The sequence below is a fragment of the Rhineura floridana genome, chromosome 3, assembly GCF_030035675.1.
Source record: "Rhineura floridana isolate rRhiFlo1 chromosome 3, rRhiFlo1.hap2, whole genome shotgun sequence".
NCBI lineage: Eukaryota > Metazoa > Chordata > Lepidosauria > Squamata > Rhineuridae > Rhineura > Rhineura floridana.
The window spans coordinates 195892513-195912599 of record NC_084482.1 but is presented as its reverse complement, the minus strand read 5'-3'; the positions used below and the strand labels follow the sequence as shown (position 1 = coordinate 195912599).

Sequence of the window (20087 nt, the reverse complement as noted above, 5' to 3'; positions counted from 1 at the left end):
AGCGTGACAAGGGCTTCAACAGGGTCACCTGCTCTATCTACTGGGAACTCCCCCAGGGCATTCAGGAATCCTGTGGATTCCATTAGTTTCCAGGGGCAGACTATCTTAATCTGTCCACCACCCCTGCAGGGAAGGATCTGAGCTACAAGTCTAAACTTCACTAGGAAGTGGTCTGACCACGACAATGGGGTGACATCCACCCCCCATCGCCAGATCACCCCTTCTTCCATCTGGAACAAAAACCAAGTCAAGGGTGTGCCCTGCTCCATGTGTCCGGCCAGTGACAACTTGAGACAGCCCCATGGTCGTCATGGAGGCCATAAAGTCCCGAGTCGGAACACTAGGGGCAGCCTCAGCATGGACATTGAAATCACCCAGCACTATCGTTCTGGGCTCTGCCAGCTCAGCAGGGTGGACGGTACACCAGCAGCAACCCTAGTTTCCTGTCTCCTTGGCCCAACACCAGATGCAGGCCTTCACAGCCAGCTCCAAGACAGAGTGGTTTCTTGGCAACAGAAATGGAAGTTCTGTAGACCACAGCAACTCCCCCTCCTCGTCTCTGCAGCCTATGCTTGTAATTTAACAACTTGCTCCATCTTCATACAAACATTTTTTTAGAATGTCAAAATTAATGCAATTGAGAAAGGCACATACATTGTGATATCCGAGATTGAGGGACTGAAAGTAGAGCCTGACACTGATTTTATGCCTTCTATGTTAATTTTTACCTCAGTAGTCCCTTCAGTACCACTCCCTATATATGCATATGTGTGTATGTATATGTATATATATACTTTTATGTACTTTAATTGCATTTTATATATTTTAATTTATTTTAATGTTTTTGTGATTTTTATTGTGTACAATTTTATTATGTACGTGTTCAATTTTATTGTAAGCCACCCTGAGTGCTGTATTATAGACTAGAAGGGCGGGATAGAAATATTTTAAATAAATAAATATCCAAACTAGTATAGCTGACATGTAAGGCTAAATGTAGCATAAGCACAATTACTGTACGTACTGGTGACCTGAACAACAACAAACAAGATCAACGACACAGTGCTTTCATAGAATCATAGAATAGTAGAGCTGGAAGGGGCCTATAAGGCCATCGAGTCCAACCCCCTGCTCAATGCAGGAATCCAAATCAAAGCAACTGTTTCAACTGTTTATAAAGTGTTTCCCATGCATTAGCTAATTATAATCCTTACAACAACCTTGTAAAGTAGAACACCCCCCCCAAAAAATCCACATTAAGGCAATACCTATTTTAGATCAACCAAAATATTACAAAGAAGTATGCAGCAAACACACTTAGTATGTTCACCTGCATACTGTATACAATTTTGTGACATTTTGGTTAACCCAATAAAGATTTTTGGAATTTTTCTTATGGACCAACATGGCTACCTTTCTTTTTGCTGTAAAGTTAGTTCATAATTATTATTCCCTCATGTTGAAGATGGGAAGACCAAGGCTGAGAGAACGGCCATTTAAGTGAGTTCATGGCAGAAATGAGATTTGAATTGGGGATTTTTCTGATGTTGTAGCTCAGTCACTTAGGTGCTATTCTGCACCAGCTCACATTAAAAACAGACCAAACAGATACTTTATTTGTTAACTAGGTACAGTAGGGTTTGGGTAGTGGTCTATGTACATGTGCTCTGGTTGGGGAAACAGATGACCTTGATTTCCACCAATGCAGGGGATGGAAGAGATTGTTTACACTGTAGGGAGGTGTGAATGCCTCATTGTTGGAGGAAAGCCGATGGGTCCTTTTGGAGGTGGGCAGTGGGGGGGCTGCAACCCTCATAGACCAGAGAGAATAAGGAGTTCAGGAAACCAACCCAACAGGAGAGCTATCAAAGCTTTGGCAAGAGCCATTGATAACTTGACAGCTCACTTTGCAAGATAATAGGGACTGAAGGCCCTTTGATACATTGTCCTGGTTCCACAGCATTGACACCTCTAGGGCCAAGGGGAGGGAGGGGCGGAGAGGGGAGGGAGAGAACTTGACTCCTGTGGTTTTATCTCTTGGCCATCAGTTGAGTTTTGTTCCCCTTTATAGGCCTTGATGAGCACTAAACGCCAGCAAGGCAGTCCTGGTATGTCTGGGGAGGTACTGCTTAAGATAAGAATTCTGGAGCCCTCTGGGAAGGATTTAACAACTTCCAATGATTTCCAGCCATAGTGGTGGAAGGAACAGGAATAAGGACTAAAAACAGACCCTTATCCATACAGTAAACCAAGGGCCCTCCAGATGTTCTTGGACTTCAGCTACCATCATCTCCAGCCAGCATGGCTAATGGTCAGGGATGATCAAGTCCCCATCGGCTCCAACAGCTTCTAGTGGGCCACAGATCCTGTCCCCTTTGCAGTAGATAATCCAATAGATCAGTATTATAAGTTGATTCATAGACAGGTATTCTTCTGGAACAAAAACATTTTTTTTTTAAAAAACCCATGAATGCTAAATTTGATTATGATGATTTATTAGACTTCTTAGTCACTTGTTACCCAAGTTCTCCATGTGGCTTACAACACATTCAAAAACATAAATACAAATACATTATACTATAAAAGGATTAATAAAAATGTGCTTTCATTCATTTTCATACGTGTGCATGAATTACATACACACTTACTTTGGACACATAATGAGAAGACATGATTCACTAGAAAAGACAATAATGCTGGGAAAAACAGAAGGGAGTAGAAAAAGAGGAAGACCAAACAAGAGATGGATTGATTCCATAAAGGAAGCCACAGACCTGAGCTTACAAGATCTGAGCAGGGTGGTATATAACACATGCTATTGGAGATCGCTGATTCATAGGGTCACTGTAAGTCGTAATCCACTTGAAGGCAGATAACCACAACAGCAAACAATCCACAGCAACAGGCGCAGGAAGCTGAATCCTTGATATATAAGATTTACACCATAATCCTACCCATGTCTTTTTTGAAGCAAGTCCCTCTAAGTTCATTGGGACTTAGTCCCAGGTAAGTGTATATAGAACTGCAGCTGTAATCATTTCTACTGTGTCTTTCATATATACTAGTTTGTGGGATTCTTTCTGGAGACATTAGCAGACCAGAAGAGTTTTCCTGATGAGCACCAATTATATGCATGCTTACTAGAAACCATGAAACGAAATAAGACTTGTTTCTGAGTAAAACATTGATAGGATTGGGCTACCTTATGGGAGTAGGAGTTTGACAGCACCTGAAGGATCACAGGATCCTCACCCCTTGTCTATAGAACTCAGTAAGACTTTCTTCTGAGTAGATGTATGCAGGTTTCTTCTGTGAATCTTAAATACAGCCAAAGCAGTTTTTTGTAAACTACCCTCAAAGAGCAGTACAGAATTTTTAAAAAATAAAATAAAAATAAAAAATAAATCAGGTAGATGAATGGTGCTGTGAATCTTGCTCCCAACCCTTAATGAAATCTTTCTTCTCCGGAAATGTGAAACAGGGCCTCTGTCAGTATTACACATTCTACACCAAGGCTGGGGAACCCTTGTTAGCCTGAGGGCCACATTCCCTTCTGGGGAATCTTCCAGGGGCCACATCTCTGTGCTGGGCAGGGCCAGAGGCAAACGTGGGCAATTAAGGTGAATTACCTTTGTAGAGTAGGCTACATACCTGCACATCTCTCTCTACCCTCCATCCAGACATGGAAGAATGATCAAGGACACTTTCCAGCAAGGCGAAAACACTCTAGGAGGGTGCAAAGTGGGGCTGGGGAGGGTTGTGGCTTGGGATAGTATATGGTCTGGGGAGAGTCCCAAGGACCAGATAGAAAGATCTATCACATTTGGCACCTGGACCTGTGGTTCCCCATCCCTGTTCTAAACCATATTAACTCTAAACTGCCCTGGGCTCCTGCTGGAAGGAAGGGCGGGGTATAAATAAAATAATAAATAAATAAATAAATAAATAAAATAAACCATTTTAGAGATACAATAATGCATTGCATACTGGTATATTAATTTATGGCCAGAGCCAGGAAAGAGAGGGAGGTTCTTGTTTTTTTGCCAGAATTGGGGGTCAGTTGTTAATATGTCTAAAATCCAGAGGAGAACAGGTAGCGAGTTCATTACACCTTGATGACATGTCACAAATCAGTGATGGAAAAAGTTACCTTGTTGAGCAGTTTAAAAAAACCAGCAGGGGTGTAATGGGAGAGAGTGTAGTTGTGGTTACAGTAGAGTAGTGAGCCCTGGATTCAAATCCCTCCTCAGCCGTAAAGCTCTCACTAATACTCAGCCTAATCTACCACACTGGCTGTGAGGACAAAATGCTGATCTGAGTTTCACAGAGGCAAGGGTGGTATTCAAAAGTGAGAAGCAAACAAATATCCACTTTGCAGTGCAGAAAGATATAATATAATGTGTGTGTGTTATGTGCCTTCAAGTCAATTTGGACTTACGGTGACCCTATGAATCAACGACCTCCAAGAGCATCTGTTATAAACCACCCTGTTCAGATCTTGCAAGTTCAGGTCTGTGGCTTCCTTTATGGAATCAATCCATCTCTTGTTTGGTCTTCCTCTTTTTCTACTCCCTTCTGTTTTTCCCAGCATTATTGTACCTATTTCTAACATTTTATTTATTTATTTGTTGACTTGCCCTTCTATAAATATCCCAGTGCCAGCTACTCCATTAGCCTAACTTACCTCACAGGGTTGTTATGAGAATAAAAATGGGAGTAACCCCCGATTGTACACTGTTCCAAGCTCCTTGGAGGAAGGGTGGGATATCAAAGGAGACATGCCAGGGTTCAGGCTGGTTTAGTGGTCACATCTGGTAATGTGGACATTCCCTAAACCCAGATAAACGAAGAAAGGTGTAGCTGCTGAACAATAAGGGCTAAGATACTCTATACATGCTCAGAGATTCATACTTATCTTTCCAGGGGTGTAGTCATCCCGGGTCTTGGGGGGTGGCCTTAGACTCTTTACTTTTTTCAGAGCAGGGTCTCAGCAGGGTCCCTAATCTCTAGCATCTTATGAGATAATCAGCATGAAATGGGAGTGCATTAGTCACTGAGAAAAGTCTTCTAACATGCTTATGTGTCCTTTCCTGCTGATTGGAGCCAATCAGAATGAAAAGAGGCGAGTCAGCCACTGAGAAGACTCTTCTCAGCAGCTAAAACACTCCCCTTTCATGCTGATTGGCTCCTAGGGATACCTGGGAGAAGGTTTAAAAAAGGTCTCATTCTTAACCCAGAAGCAAAAAAGGGGGGCATGGCTGTGACTAACATGAAGAGACCCTGCACTTCTGAATTTGCCACTACGCTATTGCTTTAGTCTCAGATTCAGAGGCTAATTCCTGGATTAGGCTTCCATATCCTCAGCCTTAGTGTAACTCACAGTGCAGCTAGAACTTGTTACAGTTGTGTGAATCATCTCTAAGACTGTGATCCCATGCACACTTACCCAGGAGCAAGCCCCACCAAATACAGTAGGACATACTTCCGAGTAAATACGTGTAGGACTGTGCTACATGACTTTTAGTTGTCCAACCAACTTTACTACTGCTGAGTTGAACCTTTTACAAAACGTTTTTAGAAGAAAATGGGGAGAAACTGCACCCAAAGTTGGGAAGAAACATAGTACAACAGTTTGTACAACACCAACAAACTACCTAGTTTAGACTTCATGGAACATTTGATATATGTGTTGTGATCACAGGGACAAAGAATAACAGAGAGTAACAGTGCAATGAGATGAAACAGTGTAATCAAGTACATCCACTAAAAAGTAAATCCCATGGGGTTTTTATATCTAAACTATTTCTGAGCTTGCATGCATAGGACTGACCTGTAAATATTTCTTTCTATAGGAGTTGTTTGGAAACAAGACCCCAAGCACCAATATTATGGGACACAGAAAATTACTTCTGTCCAATGTTTTCACACCCATGCATAATTTGATAAACCTCTATCATGTCTACTCTCACCCCCATCACCTTTTTAGAAAATTACATTTCCTCTATTTCAACATTATAAGCAAGATCATATTCACTGAAATGAACTCAGGCTGCAAATTTAACCTTATCTACTCAGAAGTAAGCTCCACTGAATTCACTCCCAGGTAAATGAATTTAGGATTGTAGCTTCAGTGTTACTGATCTCAGTTGGAGTTACTTCTGAGTAAATATACATAAGATTGGACTTCACAAATGCAGCAGAAATGTGTGTACTGTAGGAATTTGTTGATTTAAAGTTTATGAATTTTGTACTCTTATTTATTGAGCTGAATCGAATCCCCCCTTGAGTACTAAACTGTTTGAGTTACTGATTCATTTGTTAGCTTTTTTTTCTTATTGTTTGATTTGTTGTTTTTGATATTATTGAATTTGTTTTGGCATGTTGTTGCTAGTTGCATTGGGCTCCATTTTGAAAGGGAAATGTAATGCAATCCAATCCCAAAGACATCCACTAAAGACTAAGGCTGCAATTCTGTACACCTCATTTAACTCAATGACTAATTCTGAGTAGGCATGTATAGGACTGCACCATAGCCACTGGCACGCTAGTTGTTAGCAAAAGCATGGAGAACAGAAAATTTGCCTGCTGAAAATGTGAAGGACAATGCTCTTGAATAAGATTACTGTTATTAATATTCATGAAAATGAAGATGTAATCCATTGGAGACCAATGTAGCCCATTTATCCACATTGGAATCAATACAGACCTGAAGCTTTAGCAAAAATGGATAGGCTGACGACGATTTAAAATTTAAATCTTAGCTGCAGAATACATGGGATTTCTCAGACAACCTGGCTGTATTCAGCAAGTTGTGTATTACCGTGTTAAAAGGGTAATTATTTTATCCTATTCTTTATTGTATAATATTTAAGGATGTAGACATTTTTAAATGATTTATCGTTTTAATCTTCTATTTTATTTTGTACCTAAGGGAAATAAATCATATAAAATAAAGGCTGTTAAATTTGATATATAGTTCTAGCTAGCTCTCATCTGTGTAGCACTTAAGAATGTTGGGCTAGGCCTGAGAAGCCCAAGATTCAAATCCCCACTCAGCCATGAAGCTCGCTGGCTGACCCTGAGCCAATCCATATTTGTTAGCCTAAGCTACCCCATAGGATCATTAAAAGGATAAAATGGGGAAAACCATGCATACTGCCTTGACCTCTTCAAATACATAAATTACTAAAGAAGTTTGCTTTGTCCTGGTGTCCCCACCTCTGGCCTGTAGGCACCACTTCCTTCTCAATGAACCTAAGTGTCCTGGCATTTGCTCCCCTACTCCTGTACTGTACTATCCTTCTACATAGGTTGGCCACTTTTTTTTCCTGGTAGGCTTTTCTGTGTCTTTAACAGCTACATGACAGACAGGCACCAAATAGGTGCAGCCTTTTCCCCAGAGTGGAGGTGTAGCCAGATCAGGGGCACCTGTGGCCTTCCAGATGGTTGTTGGGACTCCAGCTCCTACCAGCCCCAGCCAGCAGGGCCAATAGTTAGAGAGGATGGGACTTTTGGACCAGCATCATCAGGAAGGTCACAGGCTCCCCACTCCCAAGCTAGATGGACATCTTTTTACCTGTTGAACATCTGCCTGCTAGTCAGCAACTACAGGGCTCTGCCAGAAAGAAAGAAAAGGGGGCAACCATTGTTCCCACAGGACCAAGAAATGATGGCATTTCTAAGATAAACAAAGGAGTGCTGAACACTCAAAGCAAAGCTAAGTACTGCTGAATACTGTTGACCCTTGCTCATAATGAATTAATATCCACTCCCTTCCTAGATAACTCAGAAATGCAGCCCTCTGTACCCCTAACCAACAGCTCCCCTTCACCTCCCAGGAACCCCAAATGTGCTTGCTGGCACCTAGCCCACCCGCTCCTTCCCATCCACCCAGGGCATCCTGGCTCCCTCTTGCCAGGCTTCTGATCTCCTCCCTCATTTCCCCTTTGGCTTTGAAGCACTCCATCGCTCGCCCAAATCCTCTCCCCTCCCACTCAGCCATCACACACCACAATCTCCAGTCTCTTTTTCCTCCCCCAGGGTAGGCCCGAGCTCTATTGTCTAGGCCTGAATGGGCCCTATGGGCTGCAGAATGGCAGGTACTTCAGCCCGCTGAGCTGTTGGGCCATGGCATTGGTGGTGGTACTGGCCCTTTGAAACTACGAGCAGGGAGGAGGGAGAAGCTGGTTCTCTGTCCCAAGAGGTGGAGCGGGTGGGGGCCTGAATGTCTCTACTCTCTTCCCTCCCCCCTTTGGCCAATACCTGGAGAAGAGGAGTGGTCACGACGGGGCTCTTTAAACCAGAGGGCGGCTTAGTTTTTAGGATGGCTCCAAAGCCACCAACCCTTTGAGCGTGTGAGGAGGCGCTTTCCTTCTTCCTTTGCTGGAGGAGCGGGCCTCGCATATTACTTGGTGCTATTGGGACTCGGTTGCTTGACTTCTGGCTGGTATCTCTCAGCCGGGAAACTTCGCAGGCTCTTCCATATCGCCTTGAATACAACTAAATATATTTTCGGCATCTTTTCTGCACACCCCACCTTGCATTTGCCTTTTCCTTGGGCTTTTCTATCCCCGCTGACTTGGATTTCTTCTCCCCTCACTTTTTTTTTTAAAAGAAACCTGCAGTAGTGAGAATCTGGCGCTTCTTATCCTGGATGCAGCGTGTCTCCTACTCACTTTTTAACTAGCTGCTGGTCAGCTGGCTCCGCTTTTTGCCATCATAACCCCCCCCCCGCACCCTTTTCTCATCCCAAACAGAATCGACTGTGAACTGTGAGTAGTACTAAAGTTGGCTTCGGTTTAGAGTCGCTGGTGGCAAGATCCTCTTAGTGGTTGCAAGAACTGAAGAAAAGAGAAGTTCGGTTTGGTGAACCTTTGGGTGGTGGCGAAGAAAGATTTAGGGCCTGCGGGGTTTTTTTGGCTGTGTGGATCGTGCCTCGGTTAGCATCACTACATCAGTTTTGAGAAGTAGTTAAGTTCCCCACCTCTTTCTCAGGTACCGTTGACTGTCTCCAAATTAGAAGGGAGAGCTATACTTCCTGCTGGACATTTGAGGTTTTAACATCACTCTTTGAAAATAAGTCAACCATGGCTGGCCACTTGGGCCGAGAATTAGGTCGCCCATATCCTTTCCCTGTCCAAGGCCTCCACCTCACCAATCTCCCTGCTGCCCCTCACCATGAAGCTACAGGAGGCTTCTTGCCTGAAGCCTTTAACGGGGCAGCCTTTGGACAGGGATTTGGGTTCAAGCCTGATTATGGACCCCAGGGAGGGATGATGGAGTCCCACCCTGGTGGAGAAGCTCCCCGAACTTGGTACACTTTTCCTGCAGGTGGGGATGCCTGGAGTCACCACCCTGGGGTTGTGATGGGGCCTTATGGGATCCCTCAGTCTGGGGAGCCCTGCCAAGGCCCAAAGCCTGACATCAAGGTGGAGCCTGACTTTGACCAGCCAGGGCCCTCCTATGCACACTCCTGGACAGGAGGATGCCTTGCACCTACCACCTCTGCCTGCAACGCACCTGGTGATAGCAGGGAGGCTGCCTCACCTGGCAGTGAGCCTCATTCTTCCAGCAGTCCAGCTAGCCAGGTTGAGGAGATGGGCAGTGCTGACATCAGTCCCAGCAGTGATGGTAGCAGCAGTCCAGGTGGGCAGGCGGCCTGTGGAGAAGTCAAGGAAGATGGTGGTAGTGGAGATGAGGTAAGGATGTCAGATGCGGGTCTCCCCCAGCCCTATTAGTCCGATGTCTGGGATTGAACTTGGGGCCTTCTGCATGCAAACAGATCCTCTGCCACTGAGCTGTGTCCCTAACCCAGTTGTCCCAGGCAGGGTCTATTCAAATGCTTGAGGCTCCTCAAAAGAGTGTAACAGTAGCCTGCTCCTACAAGTGGCCACTATAATGGAATATTTTGTAACTTTTGTTATGTGCCTCCAAGTTGACTACAACTTATGGTGACCCTTTGAATTAGTGACCTCCAAGAGCATCTGTCATGAACCACCCTGTTCAGATCTTGTAAGTTCAGGTCTGTGGCTTCCTTTATGGAATCAAGCCATCTCTTGTTTGGCCTTCCTCTTTATCTACTCCCTTCTGTTTTTCCCAAAAATCATTGTCTTTTCTAATGAATCATGTCTTCTCATTATGTGTCCAAAGTATATCCTCAGTTTCATCATTTTAGCTTCTAGTGATAGTTCTGGTTTAATTTGTTCTAACACTCAATTATTTGTCTTTTTTGCAATCCATGGTATCCACAAAGAACGTCTACAACACCACATTTCAAATGAGTTGATTTTTCCCTTATCCGCTTTTTTCACTGTCCAACTTTCACATCCATACACAGAGATCGGAAATACCATGGTCTGAATGATCCTGACTTTAGTGTTCAGTGATACATCTTTACATTTGAGGACCTTTCCTAGTTCTCTCACAGCTGCCCTCCCCAGTCCTAGCCTTCTTCTGATTTCTTGACTATTGACTCCATGTTGGTTAATGATTGTGCCAAGATATTGATAATCCTTGACAAGTTCAACTTTTTTTTCTCATTTAGTGACAGTTAATGGCCACTAAATGTTCCTATCCTCTGAGAATGTAGTGAAGATGTCACCTCTGTGGTATACATGCACAAAATCTATGATGAATTGGATCTGTTTGTGATATGCTGTTGAAAATGCTATTGGCTTTGGATAGGCTTCTAGATTAAATCTTTGCTTGCTTCGATTAAGAACTCTGTAGAGTCATAGGGAGCCAGTGTAGTATTGTGGATAGAATCCAACTTCAAATCCTTCTTCAAATCGTCGGCTGTGGTTTGTCAATGTGAAATGTGAAAATTAGAGAAATAAGTAAGTGGTGCGATAGATGTGCATGTATGTTTGTTTCCATTATGCTGGGTTTGTCTTGTCCGTTAACTTAATCAGGTACCCCTTAGTTCACATAGTATATCAGTTAGTAAGGGAATCTCTCTTATTTTCAGGTAGTGGGGTAAAGGAGAGAAAAATCCCGGTTTGGTGTTAAAGCCACAGATCGATATCAGTCTTAAAGGAGCAAAGTCCTTGATAGTAACTACCTCTATTCATTTTTGCAACTACTAGCAGAGAGCTAAACTGGGGCTGAGATTTCAATAACTTGCTCAAGACCATCTTTTAAGCTTAGGGCTTTGCAGGGATTTGAACTGTTATGGTAGAGGTCTGAAAACTCTAGTCTGGTTGATCTGCTCTCTAGTTCAAGTGACTTGGTGGCTGGGCTATGCTTAATTGCACGGATGGGGCATGATGATGACGTGTTCTGTATTTTTGAGTCTCTGTCTAGGGTTTCTAGATGTGGTGGTCCTGGGTAGGTCTGAACTCCAGTGTTTTCTTTTTAGAAATTAAGCTTTGAATTTTCCCTGCTACTACTTCTAGAATTTATTACATAGACCTGATCCAGCAGGGCTCTTCTATGTAGTTAAGTGTCTTTTTTGCCAACAGTAACTAGGTAGGTGGTTTTAGGAAGCAGACAAGCAGGGCAGGAAGCCAGCAACCCTTGTTGTTTGTTCCCAGCAACTGGTATCCAGTGATAGGTTACTCCTGTACATAGAGGTTCTGCTTAGGTCTCATGGTTAATAGCTATATCCTCGTTAAGTTAATCTAATTCCCCCTTGCAACGTTCCCTAAGCCCGTAGCTGTTCCCCATGTCCTGCAGTGGGAAATTCCAAAAGGTAACAATGATTCATATGAAGTACTTTCTTTTTGTCAGTCCATTCAATTTTATAGAGTGACCTAGAGGTCTAAGTGTTGTGAGAGGATAAATCGAAAATAAACATGGTCTCTTCCAATTATTTATTTATTTTATTATTTATTATTTGATTTATATCCCACCCTTCTTCCCAGCAGGAATTTTTCCTTGCCATTTGTTATATTCTTGTCACACTTCTTCCATCTTTTTCTTAACTGAGAAGCTTCAGACACCTTAATCTTCTTGGAAAAATGCTGCAATCCCTTCCATGTTGGTTTGTTGTAGCAATACATATGAGTCCTGTAGCACTTTAAAGACAATCAAATTAATTATGGTACAACTGTCTACTTAATCAGATGCAATTCCCCTTTTCTGTACCTTTTCTAGCTTTCTGATCATCATTTTTAAAAAGGATCTATACATTGTTATATTTCTGTTGTAGGATGGACCGAAAGCAATCCTCTTAACCTAAGTTTGTTCTGGAAAAGCTCACAATCGGTGTGTTTTTAGCTATGTGGAGCAGATGTGAATCTATTGAGTTACAGCGCATGATTCCCTAGCTATGGAACCTGCTCCCCCTACTAGGATATTCATGGATTTTGTGTTGCCAATTAGGAAGAGAGTACTTAGGAGCAGGTGCAGAATGTTATTTTCTATGAGTGTGTACAGAATTTTCCTCCTTCGCTCTGGTCCACACTTTGCATATCAGTATTAAGGGAAATGGTTTCTAGGCTAAGAGGCATGGCTTTCAGGCTGGCTTTGAGTTCTACCACCAGCTTCTTAGGATTTCTAGTTTCTCTTAGGGATTCTGAACAGGGGTGAGGTGGGGGGAAAGAACAGCAGAGCAGAACAAGTGACTAGCTGCCCACAGTGGATGAGAAGCAAGCATTTTAGGGGCGGTGGAGAGGAGTGTCCAGATGAAAGTAGTGGGATCAGTGTATGTATGTATGGGTGTGTGTGTTGAAGCCACATGGAGATATCATGTAAGCCAATTTTCTTCAACCTTAGGGCTCCAGATATGGTTAGACTACAACTCGCATCATCCTCAGCCAGCTTGGCCAACTGCCAGGAAAGATGGGAGTTGTAATTCAACAACATCTGGGAACCCAAGCTTGAAGAACAGTGTTGTGAACAATTCCTGTACTTAGGAATCCTCCATTGCCCCCAAATGTTCTTTAAGAGCGAAGAAACTAATTGAGGGTATGGATGAGTTTATGGTTTCATCAGACTGCTACTACCACCATCATACGTACAAATACTGGGGGACATTGAATAGAGCCTGCTGAATCTTGTTGGAGTTGGTGGCCAGAGAAAACCATGTTACTGTGACATCTTTAGAACAGATGAGATGCTATAGTACTGGAGGCAGGTAAATATTGTCTAATCTTTAAAGTGGGTGAGATCCATGAAACTAGAGACCTGTTTAGTTTAACTTCAATACCAGGGAAGATGCTACAAGATATTAGAAGCATCTTGATAACAATAGAGTGATTTAGTCTGGCCGGATTTATTCTTGACATATCCATGCTGGCACCCACTAGGTTTTGATTGGATTGTGGGGATGGCTGTTGGATGTAATTTATCTTGATTTCAGTAAAGCAGTTGACAGAATTTCCCATGACATTATGGTTAGCAAACTGTTGAATTTGGGCTGGATTGTATCATTGTCAAGTGGATTCATATGACAGAAAAACTGTAGTCAAAGATTGCTCTTTAAAAGTTCCGCATAAGACTGGCAGGAGGTTTTGACTGGGGTGCTGAGGCCTGGACCTAATAGTCTTCAATATTTTTATTAATTATATTATATTATTTAATATTATTGTTTTTAACTTTATGTTTTTGTGTATTGTAAGCTGCCTTGATGTACTTTTTTTAGAAATGTGGCTTATAAATACTTTAATAAAAAAATAGTCTATGATGTAAACTGAATGCGAGTCAGCAGTATTGTTATTATTTATTGAATTTATATCCTTTCTTTCCTCCTGAAGAAGCCTTTGATGTGGCTGCAAAAAAACTAGTGCAATTTTAATGAGTATTAAATTTATTTTAGCACAAGTGCTCCATCTCTTACTTGAGGTGAGGGATGATTATTATTTATTATTATTTATTTAATTTATTAGTCACCCATCTGGCTGGTTGTCCAGCCACTCTGGGCGACGTACAAGATAAAACAATACATTAAAACATTAAAATTTAAAACCATAACAGTAAGAAACCTAACCCACCCCAAAAGCCTGCCTGAAGAGCCAGGTCTTCAAGGCCTGGCGGAAGCTCATCATAGAAGCGGCATGGCGGAGATCATTTGGGAGAGAGTTCCACAGGGTGGGGGCCACTATTGAAAAAGCCCTCTCTCTAGTCCTCACCAGTCTAGCTGTTTTAACCGGTGGGATCGAGAGAAGGTCTTCTGAGGCTGATCTTGTTGAGTGGCATCCCTGACGATGCTGGAGGCGCTCCTTCAGATAGACTGGGCTAAAACCGTATAGGGTTTTAAAGGTCAAAACCAACACCTTGAATTGGGCCCGGTAAACAACCGGTAGCCAGTGCAACTCCTTCAGCACTGGAGTGATGTGATCTTGCCGGCGGCTGCCTTTAATCAGACGAGCCGCCGCATTCTGTACCAGTTGCAGCTTCCGGACCATTTTCAAGGGTAACCCCACGTAGAGCACATTACAGTAGTCTAGGCGAGAGGTGACCAGGGCATGTACTACCAGTGGGAGAAGATGGTTGGGAAGGTAGGGGTGCAGCCTCCGTATCAGATGGAGTTGATACTGCGCCGCCCGGCTCACAGCCGAGCCTTGAGCCTTGAGCCTCCATGGTCAGCTGGGAGTCAAGAATGACCCCCAGGCTGCGGACCTGGTCTTTCAGGGGCAAATGTACCCCATTGAGCACCAGGTCCACATCCCCCAGCCTTCCCTTGTCTCCCACAAACAGTACCTCGGTTTTGTCAGGGTTCAGCTTCAGCTTATTCCTTCTCATCCAGCCACTCACCGACTCCAGGCACTTGGACAGGGTTTCTACAGCCAACCTCGGTGAAGATTTAAATGAGAGATAGAGCTGTGTGTCATCCGCATACTGATGACATTGCAGCCCAAATCTCCTGATGATTGCCCCCAGCGGCTTTATATAGATGTTGAACAGCATTGGGGAGAGGATGGAACCCTATGGCACCCCACAAGTGAGAGGCCAAGGATCCGAAACCTCATCCTCCAATGCCACTCTTTGGTACCTACCAGAGAGGAAGGAATGGAACCACTGCAATACAGTGCCCCCCATGCCTAACCTCTTCAGGCGGTCCAGGAGGATAACGTGGTCAACGGTATCGAAAGCCGCTGAGAGATCAAGGAGGACAAGGAAGGTGCATTCGCCCCTATCCCACGCCCTCCTCATATCATCTACCAAGGTGACCAAGGCTGTTTCAGTCCCATGTCCAGGCCTGAAGCCCGATTGAAATGGATCCAGATAATCCGCTTCCTCCAAGTGCGCTTGCAACTGTTTTGCCACCACCCGCTCAGTCGCCTTGCCTAAGAATGGCAAATTTGAGACTGGGCGAAAGTTGTTCAGATCTTGGGATGGCTTTTCTAAATTTCTAGGTGAGGAACTAAGCAAAATATTCTCAGTTGCTCTTACTGAATGGTAAAGACGGTACAGACCAGTAGTTTATAAAACTAAATATGGTGAAGGTGGGGGAGGGATTTTTCTTCCATGACACAAGAATTCTGGTCACCCAGCACAATTGATTGGCAGTGGAAATGAAACATAAAGAGCCCTGCTGGATCTTCACGGTGGCCAACCAGATGCCTATGAGAAGCCCACAAGTAGAACTTGAATGCAACAGCACCCTTGTGATTCCCAGCAACTAATATTCAGAGGCAAGCTCCCTCCAACAGTAGAAGTGGGACATAGCCATCATGGCTAGCAGCCATTGGTAGCCTTATCCTCCAAAAAGGAATAATAGAATAGTAGAGTTGGAAGGGGTCCATAAGGCCATTGAGTCCAACCCCCTGCTCAATGAGGGAATCCATCTGCTTCCCACAATGTATAACTAATTTATGGAATTCACTGCCATGAAATTATGGCTTTACAAGGGAGTTGGCTATTGATACTGAATTGACACTGATCAAGTCCCAAGAATAATTTTGGAAGCCACTCCCCCCATACAAATGGGCTTCCCTCATCCTAGTTTATAATTTAATGAGTTATAAAATAAATTTCTGTTTTAATTCTGAAATTAGATTTGCTACATTTCCTAAATTATACCATGGCCTGCATTAGAGCTTTTTAACCATCCTCCTAAACATCTCCCCCCACACTTTTACTATTTTTAACAAAACATCCAGTCCAAAGAAGAGTCCTACAGAGCTCGATTGGCTGTTTTGGTCATCAGCTTTTTGTTGATCTTAATAAACTTGTTGCTCTGTTTTTATTGGTTTTTTAAACATTCTAATGGACCAATATAGCTGCAAACGTTTTTATAAACAGACCAACTAAAGCTTAATTTTTTTCTGGGCTTTTTCCAGAATTCTCTTGAAAGTCAGTTTCTCTTGTAAATTCACACTTGATTGACAAAATAACTAGGTAGCTTAACAATTCTTGCCCCATAGCAAAAAAGCCTTCAGGTTTTTTAATGAGTGCTCACTTGCTAAAACTTCCTTCAGTTTCTGCCACAGTCATTATTGGTGTGCAAAAATCTGCAGTGCTATGCACACTTCACTCAAAACTACCTGCAGTTTTTTCTTTGTAAATCTCATTTATTAAGGTAAGTGGAGTAGTTCATTCTTTCACCAAAAGAAGGCTTAAATACTATTTTTCCTTCAGATGTAGCATTTCACTTGCAGTGTTTCACAAGGTTGCCTGATTTTGTATTTCTAACCAGACATGGCAATATGGTGACTCTGCATAAGTGAGAGCGAGCTAGATACTTACTCACATATTTTAGGCCTGCCAGTGTTGAAGAGTGTTGGACTAGGACCCGGGAGATTAGGGTTCAAATTCCCATTCGGATATGAAGTTCACTGGGTGGCTTGGGCTATTTGCTTAGCCTGACCTACTTCACAGGGTTGTTTTGAGGATAAAATGGGGAGGGGAAGAACCATGTATACCACTATAAGCTCCTTGGAGGAAAGTTGGGTATAAATGTAAAAATAAAGATCAGTAGCACTGGCTCCTGTTGTCCTTGGGATCAACATCGCTGATTATTATGGTGCGTTTGTATCAGCTCTCTCTCCCCCCCCCCCGCTGTATATACAAGGAACTTGGGCTGTTAGTTGTTGAGTGACCATATCACAGGTGTGCAAGTATTTGTCAAACTACATGTCCTAGTTTAATTGTAGAAGCACACATTTTTGTAGACAAAAAGTATGGGAATACAAGTTTCCATAAAAATCCTCAAGCATTGACTATTACAGATCCTCAGTTTCCCCCCTCATGATAATGGTGTTACAGCCTGGGCTTTCCTCTTCTCCCATCCCTGACCCATATGTCTAAGTACCATGTACCCTTTTTTCTTCCTCTCCCCCCATACTTGGCCCCTGACTCTGATTTTAAGTTTCTACTAAAACATAAACCACAGGTTGATGATTTGTCTTCCAAGCATTCCAGGGGGAAAAACCTTAAAGAAAAGGCAATCTGACTACAAAGACTTTGTTGGAATGGTCTTTTCAAATGCGAAGGACTGTCAGATAGCTACCTTGGCACAAAAGAGGACAATGGGGATCAAACTACAGGCAGACAAGCTACCAAGAATAAATGATTTTGAAACAAGTTTTATGTGGAACAGCAGACTGAGCATCTTTTGGAAAACTTTCACATCGTTTCCTGAGGCACTATGGTTGCCTCTGGATTCTACCACTTCTTCTGCAATTTGGAGAAAAATCTCCCCCCCTTCCCCATTCTCTTACCAATCCATTGCTCAAGTGCCATTCTTGTGCTGTCTGCCTGACTTCTTCCTTTAGACCAGGGATGGGGAATTTTGGTAGACTACAACTCCCATCATCTCTAAACATTGGCTGTGCTGACTAGGGATGACTGGAGTGGTAGTCTTAACACCACTTAGAAATGCAAATGATTAAGTTGTATGCCGTGGGCAAGCTGCATAGTCCCAAGGAGCCCAGTTGTCCCCCCCCCCCCCGCTGGCAGTTGCGACAAGGAAGGGGCTGGCTTGTGCAGCTGTGGCAAGCTGAGCAGACCCTGGCCAGCTGGGGAGGACTAACCTCAGAGGGAGGCAATGGTAAACCCCCTCTGAATACCGCTTACCATGAAAACCCTATTCATAGGGTAGCCATAAGTCAGGGATCGAGTTGAAGGCAGTCCATTTCCATTTTTACAACTCCCATCATCTCTAAACATTGGCTGTGCTGACTAGGGATGACTGGAATGGTAGTCTTAACACCACTTAGAAATGCAAATGATTAAGTGGCATATGTTGTTGTTATATGCCCTCAAGTCGATTACGATTTATGGCTACCCTACGAATCGGCAACCTCCAATAGCATCTATTATAAACAACCCTGTTCAGATTGTAAGTTCAGGTCTGTGTCTTACTTTATGGAATCAATCCATCTTTTGTTTGGTCTTCCTGTTTTTCTACTCCCTTCTGTTTTCCCCAGCATTATTGTCTTTTCTAATGAATCATGTCTTCTCATTATGTGTCCAGATTATGATAACCCCAGTTTCATCATTTTAGCTTCTAGTAATAGTTCTGGTTTACTTTGTTCAAACACCCAATTATTGGTCTTTTTCGCGGTCCATGGTATCTGCAAAGCTCTCCTCTAACACCACATTTCAAATTAGTTGTTTTTTTCTTATCCACTTTTTTCACTGTCCAACTTTTACATCTACACATAGAGATAGGGAATACCATGGTCTGAATGATCCCAACTTTAGTGTTCAGTGATACATCTTTGGATTTGAGAACCTTTTCTAGTTCTCTCATAGCTGCCCTCCCTAGTTCTAGCCGCCTTCTAATTTCTTGATTGTGCCACGTATTGATAATCCTTGACAAGTTCAATGTTCTCATTGTCAACTTTAAAGTTACATAAATCTTCTGTCGTCATTACTTTAGTCTTCTTGACGGTCAGCTGTAGTCCTGCTTTTGTGCTTTCCTCTAACTTTCAACAGCATTAGTTTCAAATCATTACTGGTTTCTGCTAGTAGTATGGTATCGTCTGCATATCTCAAATTATTGATATTTCTCTTTCCAGTTTTCACACCTCCTTCATCTTGGTCCAATCCCGCTTTCTGTATCGTATATTCTGTGTATAGATTAAACAAATAGGGTGATAAAATACACCCCTGTCTCACACCCTTTCTGATGGGGAACCAATCGGTTTCTCCATATTCTGTCCTTAAGCCTCTTGTCCAGAGTATAGGTTGCGCATCAGGACAATCGGATGCTATGGCACCCCCATTTCTTTTAAAGCATTTCATAGTTTTTCATGATCTACACAATCAAAGGCTTTGCTGTAATATATAAAGCGCAGGGAGATTTTCTTCTGAAACTCCTTGGTCCGTTCCATTATCCAACGTGTGCTTGCAATATAATCTCTAGTACCTCTTTTCTAAATCCAGCTTGGACGTCTGGCATTTCTCACTCCATATATTGTAAGAGCCTTTGTTGTAGAATCTTGAGCATTACTTTACTTGCATGGGATATTAAGCCAATAGTTCAATAATTACTGCATTCCTTTTCTTTGGAATTGGGATATATATGGAATGCTTCCAGTCTGTGGGCCATTGTTTAGTTTTCCATATTTGTTGACAACTTTTTGTCAAAGTTTGGGCAGATTTAGTCTCAGTAACTTGTAGCAACTCTACTGGTATGCCATTTGTTCCTGGTGATTTGTTTCTTCCAAGTATTTTAAGAGCAGCTTTCACCTCACATTCTAAAATTTCTGGTTCTTCATCATATGGTTCCTCTGGGAATGAATCTGTCATCCTGGCATCTCTTTTATACAGTTCTTCAGTGTATTGCTTCCATCTTCCTTTTATTTCATCTCAGTCAGTCAGTGCATTCCCCTGTTGACTATTCCACTTCACTACTCTTGGCTTAAATTTCCCTTTAATATCTGTAATCTTTTGGAATAGGGCTCTTATTCTACCTTTTTTGTTGTCCTCTTCTATTTCTATACAATAACTATTGCAATGGTTTTCTTTGTCCCTATGTACTAGTCGGTGTATTATTACATTTAGGGTTCTGACCGTGTTTTTCTCTCCTTTTGCTTTTGCTTTCCCTCTTTCTTTAACCATTTTAAGAGGTTCTTCAGTCATCCATTGAGGTCTTTCTCTGCTTTTAACTAGAGGTATTGTCTTTTTGTATTCTTCCCTGATAAGGTTTCTAAATCCATAGTTCTTCTGGTTCTCTATCAACTAAGTTTAAAGCCTGA

General features: G+C 42.7%; 1 protein-coding gene across 4 annotated transcripts in view; it reads left to right on the top strand.

Annotated features, from left to right (window-relative positions):
* The first annotated feature begins 8151 nt into the window (after positions 1–8151).
* The window catches only part of POU5F1 (POU class 5 homeobox 1), a 33978-nt gene continuing 22042 nt past the window's right edge, over positions 8152–20087 (top strand). The window contains exon 1 of one of the 4 annotated variants that reach the window (XM_061619264.1): positions 8152–9698. In XM_061619264.1, the coding sequence (XP_061475248.1) occupies positions 9087–9698 (612 nt within the window). In that variant the 5' untranslated portion in view covers positions 8152–9086. The remainder of the gene's footprint in view (positions 9699–20087) is intronic. The other 3 variants (XM_061619261.1, XM_061619260.1, XM_061619262.1) reach the window with 3 other exon arrangements.